Genomic DNA, 9,353 nt, shown 5'->3' with positions numbered 1-9,353 from the left:
TAGTACAGTGCTCCGTACACAGTAAGCGCTCAATGAATACAACTGAATGACTGAATAAGTGCTCAATAAATCGTTGTGGCCAGGGATTGTCTCTCTTTATTGCAGTCCTGTACTTTCCGAAGTGCTTAGTACAGTGCTCCGTACACAGTAAGTGCTCAATAAATACAATTGAATGACTGAATAAGTGCTCAATAAATCGTTGTGGCCAGGGATTGTCTCTCTTTATTGCAGTCCTGTACTTTCCGAAGTGCTTAGTACAGTGCTCCGTACACAGTAAGCGCTCAATAAATACAATTGAATGACCGAATAAGTGCTCAATAAATCGTTGTGGCCAGGGATTGTCTCTCTTTATTGCAGTCCTGTACTTTCCGAAGTGCTTAGTACAGTGCTCCGTACACAGTAAGCGCTCAATAAATACAATTGAATGACTGAATAAGTGCTCAATAAATCGTTGTGGCCAGGGATTGTCTCTCTTTATTGCAGTCCTGTACTTTCCGAAGTGCTTAGTACAGTGCTCTGCACACAGCAAGCGCTCAATGAATACAACTGAATGACTGAAGAAGTGCTCAATAAATCGTTGTGGCCAGGGATTGTCTCTCTTTATTGCAGTACTTTACTTTCCGAAGTGCTCAGTGCAGTGCTCCGTACACAGTAAGCGTTCAATAAATAAAACTGAATGACTGAATAAGTGCTCAATAAATCGTTGTGGCCAGGGATTGCCTCTCTTTATTGCAGTCCTGTACTTTCCGAAGTGCTTAGTACAGTGCTCCGTACACAGTAAGCAGCGTGGCTCAGTGCAAAGAGTCGGGGGTTTGGAGTCCGAGGTCATGGGTTCAAATCCCGCTCCGCCGCTTGTCAGCTGTGTGACTTTGGGCGAGTCACTTGACTTCTCTGGGCCTCAGTTCCCTCATCTGGAAAGTGGGGATGAAGACTGTGAGCCCCCCGGGGGACAACCTCATCACCTTGTAACCTCCCCAGCGCTTAGAACAGTGCTTGGCACATAGTAAGCGCTTAGTACATGCCATTATTAGTACTATTATTATCATTACTGCGCATGTCCCTCCTCGCGCTCCCCCCTCCCGTCCCCTGACCTACTGCGCATGTCCCTCCTCTCGCTCCCCCCCCCGCCCCCTGGTCTACTGCGCATGTCCCTCTTCTCGCTCCCCCCCCGTCCCCTGGTCTACTGCGCATGTCCCTCCTCTCGCTCCCCTACTCCCGTCCCTGGTCTACTGCGCATGTCCCTCCTCTCGCTCCCCCCCCGTCCCCTGGTCTACTGCGCATGTCCCTCCTCTCGCTCCCCCCCCGTCCCCCGGCCTCCTGCGCATGTCCCTCCTCTCCCTCCCCCGTCCTCTGATCTAGTGCGCCTGTCCCTCCCGCCGTTCCCCCGCCCCCTTATCTACCGCGCATGTCTCTCTTGTCGCTCCCCCCCTTCCCCTACCTACCGCGCATGTCCCTCCTCTCGCATCCCCCCCCGTCCCCTGGTCTACTGCGCATGTTCCTCCTCTCCCTCCCCCGCCCTCTGATCTAGTGCGCCTGTCCCTCCCGCCGTTCCCCCGCCCCGTTATCTACCGCGCATGTCTCTCTTGTCGCTCCCCCCCTTCCCCTACCTACCGCGCATGTCCCTCCTGTCTCTCCCCCTTTCCCCTAGTCTACTGCGCATGTCCCTCCTGTCGCTCCCCCTCCTTCCCCTGGTCTACCGCGCATGTCCCTCCCGTCGCTCCCACCCGTCCCCTGACCTACCGCGCATGTCCCTCTCTTGTCGCTCCCCCCCTTCCCCTGGTCCAACGCGCATGTCCCTTCCGTCGCCCCCCCCCCCTCACCGCGCATGTCCCTCTTGTCACCCCCCACCGTGGTCCAACGCGCATGCCCCTTCCGTCACCCCCCCATTTCCCCCCCGCCTACTGCGCATGTCCCTGGCGTCGCTCCTCGGCCGGGAGGGGAGGGGGCGGGTCACGCGCCCCCGTCAGGCCCCGCCCCCCGCCGGGCCGCCGACCAATGGGAGGCCGCGCCCCAGGAGGGCGGAGAAGGAGGAGGAGGAGGCGGAGGAGAAGGAGGAGGAGGAGGCGGCCGCCCTCCTTCCCTCCGTCCGTCCGTGCCAACATGGCGGGCTGTCCCGGCCCGCCGCCTCACGGCGCCGTCGCCATCGCCCCCTGAGCCCACAGCCCCGCCCCACCGACCGACCGACCGACGGACGGACGGACGGTCGGACGGTCCCCTCAGACGGACGGACGAGGCCTGGTCTGTTGCCATGAGGCGAGGCTGAGGGCACGGACCCGAAGAGAAGCCAACGCCGCCAGCATCATGCTCCTCACGGAGGTAGGCCAGGCGGAGCGGCCTCACTCACTCCGACGTATTCATCCGCCTCTCGCTGCGCCGCGCGCGGGGGCTCTGTACTGAACGCCTGGGAGAGGACCGCTCCTCAACATGCATAAATTCATTCATTCATTCAGTCGTATTTAGCGAGCGCTTACTGCGCGCGGGCCCTGGGAGAGGACCGCGCCTCAACATGTGGAGACCTGCGCGTATTTATTTTATTTGTCCCTATCTATCCTATTTATTTTATTTTGTTAGGATGTTTGGGTTTGTTCTCCGTCTCCCCCTTTTAGACTGTGAGCCCACTGTTGGGTAGGGACTGTCTCTAGATGTTGCCAGTTTGCGCTTCCCAAGCGCTTAGGCCAGTGCTCTGCACATAGTAAGCGCTCAATAAATACGATTGATGATGATGATATGTGTATATTCATTCATTCATTCAGTCGTATTTAGCGAGCGCTTACTGCGCGCGGGCCCTGGGAGAGGACCGCGCCTCAACATGTGGAGACCTGCGCGTATTTATTTTATTTGTCCCTATCTATCCTATTTATTTTATTTTGTTAGGATGTTTGGGTTTGTTCTCCGTCTCCCCCTTTTAGACTGTGAGCCCACTGTTGGGTAGGGACTGTCTCTAGATGTTGCCAGTTTGCGCTTCCCAAGCGCTTAGGCCAGTGCTCTGCACATAGTAAGCGCTCAATAAATACGATTGATGATGATGATGATGATTTATTACTCTATTTATCTTGTACGTATCTATTCTATTTATTTTATTTTGTTGGTATGTTTGGTTTTGTTCTCTGTCTCCCCCTTCTAGACTGTGAGCCAGCCCACTGTTGGGTAGGGACTGTCTCTAGATGTTGCCAGTTTGCGCTTCCCAAGCGCTTAGTCCAGTGCTCTGCACATAGTAAGCGCTCAATAAATACGATTGATGATGATGATGATAAGTATATGTTCATTCATTCATTCAGTCGTATTTAGTGAGCGCTTACTGTGCGCAGGGCACTGGACTAAGCGCCTGGGAGAGGACCGGTCCTCAACGCTCCATCATTCCGTCGTATTCATCGACCTCTTACTGCGTGAGGGCCACTGTGTACTAAGCGCTTGGGAGAGGACCGCCCCTCAAATGTGGAGACCTGTATTATAGGTATATATTAATTCAATCAGTCGTATTTAGTGAGCGCTTACTGCGCGCAGGGCACTGGACTAAGCGCTTGGGAGAGGGCCGGTCCTCAGCATGTGGAGACCTGTATATATGTATATATTCATTCATTCATTCAGTCGTATTTAGTGAGCGCTTACTGTGCACAGGGCACTGGACTAAGCGCTTGGAGGAGGACCGGTCCTCAACCCTCCATCATTCCGTCGTAGTCATCGACCTCTTACTGCGTGTCGGCCACTGTACTAAGCGCTTGGGAGAGGACCGCTCCTCAACATGTGGAGACCTGTATATATATATGCATATATTCATTCATTCATTCATTCATTCAGTCGTAGTTAGTGAGCGCTTACTGCTCGCGGGCCACTGGACTAAGCGCCTGGGAGTGGACCGTTCCTCAACATGTGGAGACCTGTATATGTATGTATACATTCATTCATTCAGTCGTATTTAGTGAGCGCTTACTGTGCGCAGGGCACTGGACTAAGCGCTTGGAGGAGGACCGGTCCTCATTATGTATAAATTCATTCATTCATTCAGTCGTATTTAGTGAGCGCTTACTGCGCGCAGGGCACTGGACTAAGCGCCCGGGAGAGGACCGGGCCTCAACGCTCCATCATTCCGTCGTATTCATCGACCTCTTACTGCGTGTGGGCCACTGTATTAAGCGCTTGGGGGAAGGCCGGTCCTCACATGTGGAGACCTGTATATATGTATACATTCATTCATTCAGTCGTATTTAGTGAGCGCTTACTGTGCGTGGGGCACTGGACTAAGCGCTTGGAGGAGGACCGGTCCTCAACGCTCCGTCATTCCGTCGTATTCATCGACCTCTCACTGCGTGCGGGCCACTGTGTACTAAGCGCTTGGGAGAGGACCGCTCCTCAAATGTGGAGACCTGTATATATGTATATATTCATTCATTCATCCAGTCGTATTTAGTGAGCGCTTACTGTGCGCGGGCCACTTGACTAAACGCCTGGGAGAGGACCGGTCCTCAACACTCCGTCATTCCGTCGTATTCATCGACCTCTTACTGCGCGCGGAGGCACTGTACTAAGCGCTTGGGAGAGAGGACCGGTCCTCAACATGTGGAGACCTGTATATATTAATTCAATCAGTCGTATTTAGTAAGCGCTTACTGTGCGCAGGGCACTGGACTAAGCGCTTGGGAGAGGGCCGGTCCTAAGCATGTGGAGACCTGTATATATGTATATATTCACTCATTCATTCAGTCGTATTTAGTGAGCGCTTACTGCGCGCGGGCCACTGGACCAAGTGCCTGGGAGAGGACCGGTCCTCAACGCTCCGTCATTCCGTCGCATTCATCGACCTCTCACTGCGCGTGGGCCACTGTGTACTAAGCGCTTGGGAGAGGACCGGTCTTCAACATGTGGAGACCTGTATATATGTATAAATTCATTCATTCATTCAGTCCTATTTAGTGAGCACTTACTGCGCGCGGGCCACTGGACTAAGCTCCTGGGAGAGGACCGCTCCTCAACATGTGGAGACCTGTATATGTATGTATATATTCATTCATTCAGTCGTATTTAGTGAGCGCTTACTGTGCGCAGGGCACTGGACTAAGCGCTTGGAGGAGGACCGGTCATCATCATCAATCGTATTTATTGAGCGCTTACTATGTGCAGAGCATATGTGCGGTCCTCAACGCTCCGTCATTCCGTCGTATTCATCAATCTCGTACTGCGTGCGGGCCACTGTATTAAGCGCTTGGGAGAGGACCGCTCCTCAACATGTGGAGACCTGTATAAATATATATATATATATAATATATATATATATAATATATATGTGTAAATTCATTCAGTCAGTCATATTTAGTGAGCGCTTACTGCGCGCGGGGCACTGGACTAAGCGCTCGGGAGAGGACTGGGCCTCAACGTTCCGTCGTTCCGTCGTATTCATCGACCTCTTACTGCGTGCGGGCCACTGTATTAAGCGCTTGGGAGAGGACCGCTCCTCAACATGTGGAGACCTGTATATATGTATACATTCATTCATTCATTCAGTCGTAGTTAGTGAGCGCTTACTGCACGCGGGCCACTGGACTAAGCGCCTGGGAGAGGACCGCTCCTCACATGTGGAGACCTGTATATGTATGTATACATTCATTCATTCAGTCGTATTTAGTGAGCGCTTACTGAGCGCGGGCCACTGGACTAAGCGCTTGGGAGAGGACCGCTCCTCAACATGTGGAGACCTGTATATATGTATATATTCATTCATTCATTCAGTCAGTCGTATTTAGTGAGCGCTTACTGCGCTCAGGGCACTGGACTAAGCGCTTGGGAGAGGACCGGTCCTCAACGCTCCGTCATTCCGTCGTATTCATCGACCTCCTGTTGCGCGCGGGGGCACTGTACTGAGCACTTGGGAGAGGACCGGTCCTCAACGTGTGGAGACCTGTATAAATGTGTATATTCATTCATTAATTCAGTCGTATTTAGTGAGCAGTTACTGTGTGCAGGGCACTGGACCAGGCGCCTGGGAGAGGACTGGTCCTCGTATTCATCGACCTCTTACTGCGTGTGGGGCACTGTATTAGGCGCCTGGGAGAGGACCGGTCCTCAGCACTCCATCATTCCATCGTACTCATCGACCTCTTACTGAGCGCTTAGTAAATAGGGGATTGAATGAACGAAGCGGGCTGTCCGGCCTGGAAATCCCTCCTCATCCCCAGCTTCTCAGGAGGCGCCGTTCTAATAATAATAATAATAATAATGATGGTATTTAAGTGCTTACTATGTGCCAAGCGCTGTTCTGAGCACTGGGGGAGATACAAGGGAATCAGGTCGTCCCACGTGGGGTTCACGGTCTTCATCTCCATTTTACAGATGGGGGAAACTGAGGCCCAGAGAAGTGCCGTGGCTTGCCCAAAGTCACAGAGCAGACAAGTGGTGGAGGCGAGATTAGAACCCACGACCTCTGACTTTGCCCGGGCTGTTGCCACTAAGCCACACTGCTGCCAGTCGTATTTAGTAAGCGCTTACTGTGTGCAGAGCACTGTGCTAAGCGCTTGGGAGAGGACCAGTCCTCAACAGATAGGGATGATCCCTCCCCAGCAATGGGCTCACAGGCTAGAAGGGGGAGACAGACAACAAAACAGAGCAAGGAGACAGGCGCCAAAATATGACAGTAGTCATTCAATCATACTTATTGAGCGGTTACTGTGTGCAGAGTACTGTGCTAAGCGCTTGGGAGAAGACAGTTCGTTAGCAGAGACGATCGTTACTCACCAAGGGGGTCCCTGACTAGAAGGGGGAGACAGACAACAAAACAGAACAAGGAGACGGGCGTCAAAGCCGTCAGAATAGGACAGCAGATTCATTCATTTCTTCATTCAATCGTATTTAGTGAGCGCTTACTGTGTGCAGAGCACTGTGCTAAGCGCTTGGGAGAGGACGATTCAACCGATGGAGACGGTCCCCACCCCACAATGGGCTCACAGACTAGAAGGGGGGAGACAGGCAACAAAACAGAACAAGGAGACAGGCGTCACAACCGTCAAAATGTGACAGCAGATTCATTTATTCATTCATTCAATCGTAATTATTGAGTGCTTACTGTGTGCAGAGCACTGTGCTAAGCGCTTGGGAAGTACAAATGGGCAACATATAGAGACGGTTCCTACCCAACAACGGGCTCGCGGTCTACAAGGGAGACAGACAACAAAACAAAACAAGTAGACAGGTGTCAATACCATCAAAATATGACAGCAGATTTCCCAGCGCTTAGAACAGTGCTTTGCACATAGTAAGTGCTTAATAAATGCCATTATTATTATTATTCGTTCATTCAGTCATGTTTATTGAGCGCTTACTGTGTGCAGAGCGCTGGATTAAGCGCTTAGTGCTCCTCCTCCTTCCTCTCCCCCTCCTCCCTCTCCCCATCCCCCCTTCCTTCCCTCCTTCCCCTCCCCACAGCACCTGTATATATGTTTGTACGGATTTATTACTCTATTTTACTTGTCCATATTTATTCTATTTATTTTATTTTGTTAATATGTTTTGTTTTGTTGTCTGTCTCCCCCTTCCAGACTGTGAGCCCGCCGTTGGGTAGGGACCGTCTCTAGATGTTGCCAGCTTGTACTTCCCAAGCGCTTAGTACAGTGCTCTGCACACAGAAAGCGCTCAATAAATACGATTGAATGAATGAATGAACTTGGGAAGTGCAAATCGGCAACAGGTCCTAGTCTAGAAGGGGGGAGACAGGCAACAAAACAGAACAAGGGGACAGGCGTCAAAACCATCAGAATAAATAGAATTGTAGCTCTATACAGGTGATTAATAAAAAAGAGTAATAAATATGTACAAATAAAAGAAATATGTACAAGCATGTACAAGTGCTGTGGGGAGGGGAAGGGGGTAGGGCAGAGGGAGGGGGACAAATAAGAAAAAAGAATACCTCCCCCCGTCCCACAGCGCTCCGCACATAGTAAGCGCTCAGCATTACGTGCCCAGCCCTCACCAGGAGCCGGCCCCCAGGGAAAGGCCGGGAAGGGAACCGAGCCCAGTGCTCCGCGCATAGTGAGCACTTAGTAAATAGGGGATTGAACGAACGAAGTGGGCTGTCCGGCCTGGAAATCCCTCCTCATCCCCAGCTTCTCAGGAGGTGCCGTTCTAATAATAATAATAATGATGGTATTTGTTAAGCGCTTACTATGTGCCAAGCACTGTTCTGAGCACTGGGGGAGATACAAGGGAATCAGGTCGTCCCACGTGGGGCTCACGGTCTTCATCCCCATTTTACAGATGGGGGAACTGAGGCCCAGAGAAGTGCAGTGGCTTGCCCAAAGTCACACAGCAGACAATTGGTGGAGGCGAGATTAGAACCCACGACCTCTGACTCCCAAGCCCGGGCTGTTGCCACTAAGCTGCACTGCTGCCAGACTGGGAGCCTGTTGTTGAGTAGGGACCGTCTCTATATGTTGGAAATTTGTATTTCCCAAGCGCTTAGTCCAGTGCTCTGCACTCAGTGAGTGCTCGATAAATACGATTGAATGAATGAATGAAAGGCCAGGACCGCCACAGGTGGCCAGGGCGGCCCCTGAACCCAGGAGAGCTCTGCCCCCCCCAGCTTCATTCATTCAAATGTATTTATTGAGCACTTACAGTGTGCAGAGCACTGGCCTAAGCGCTTAAGGGGCACATAGTAAGTGCTTAACAAATACCAACATTATTATTATTATTATTAAGGGAGAGCACCTTCCCCTTTGCGTGTGGTGTGACGCCAGGGAGGCTGAGAGCGAGGGGTTGGAGCGGTCCCCCCCAAAAAGGACCAACCTAAGGGAGAAAAAAGGGGCATTTTTCTAAGGAAGGAAACTAATATAATATATAATAATATAATAATATGATGGCATTTATTAAGCGCTTACTATGTGCGAAGCACTGTTCTAAGCACTGTTCTAACTGATCGGGTTGTCCCACGTGGGGCTGACAGTCTTCATCCCCATTTTACAGAGGAGGTAACTGAGTCCCAGAGAAGTGAAGTGACTTGCCCAAAGTCACACAGCTGACAAGTGGTGGAGCTGGGATTTGAACCCATGACCTCTGACTCCAAAGCCCGGGCTCTTTCCACTGAACCGCACTGTTTCTCAGGAAAAGACTTTCCTGGCAGAGATGCTTTGGGCTCCCGAGCCTTCGTTTTGCAGATCTGGGGGCCTTTTTTCTTTTTTTGCCCCCCACCCCTGGGGTTTTTAACTTTCTGACCGAGGGTCCTGTGATGCCCCCGAAGGGCTCAGTGTTGATCCCAACAATAGGCTAAAAACACTCCAGGCAAAGAGGCCTATAAATAGGAAACCATTTTCCCATTTCCGCAGGCCTTGGCTATTTTTGTCTTCAGTGGGATGTTTTGACTGGGTTCG

At 51.7% G+C, this 9,353-nt stretch overlaps 1 protein-coding gene across 2 annotated transcripts in view; it reads left to right on the top strand.

Moving 5' to 3' along the window:
- The first annotated feature begins 2,243 nt into the window (after nucleotides 1-2,243).
- Nucleotides 2,244-9,353, top strand: part of SNX13 (sorting nexin 13) — a 135,776-nt gene continuing 128,666 nt past the window's right edge. For both annotated transcript variants that reach the window (XM_038759615.1, XM_038759604.1), the window contains exon 1: nucleotides 2,244-2,316. In XM_038759615.1, the coding sequence (XP_038615543.1) occupies nucleotides 2,302-2,316 (15 nt within the window). In that variant the 5' untranslated portion in view covers nucleotides 2,244-2,301. The remainder of the gene's footprint in view (nucleotides 2,317-9,353) is intronic.

The sequence above is a fragment of the Tachyglossus aculeatus genome, chromosome 2 (assembly GCF_015852505.1).
Source record: "Tachyglossus aculeatus isolate mTacAcu1 chromosome 2, mTacAcu1.pri, whole genome shotgun sequence".
Taxonomy (NCBI): domain Eukaryota; kingdom Metazoa; phylum Chordata; class Mammalia; order Monotremata; family Tachyglossidae; genus Tachyglossus; species Tachyglossus aculeatus.
The sequence above is the reverse complement of the archived record's forward strand: the minus strand, read 5'-3'. Positions and strand labels throughout refer to the sequence as shown.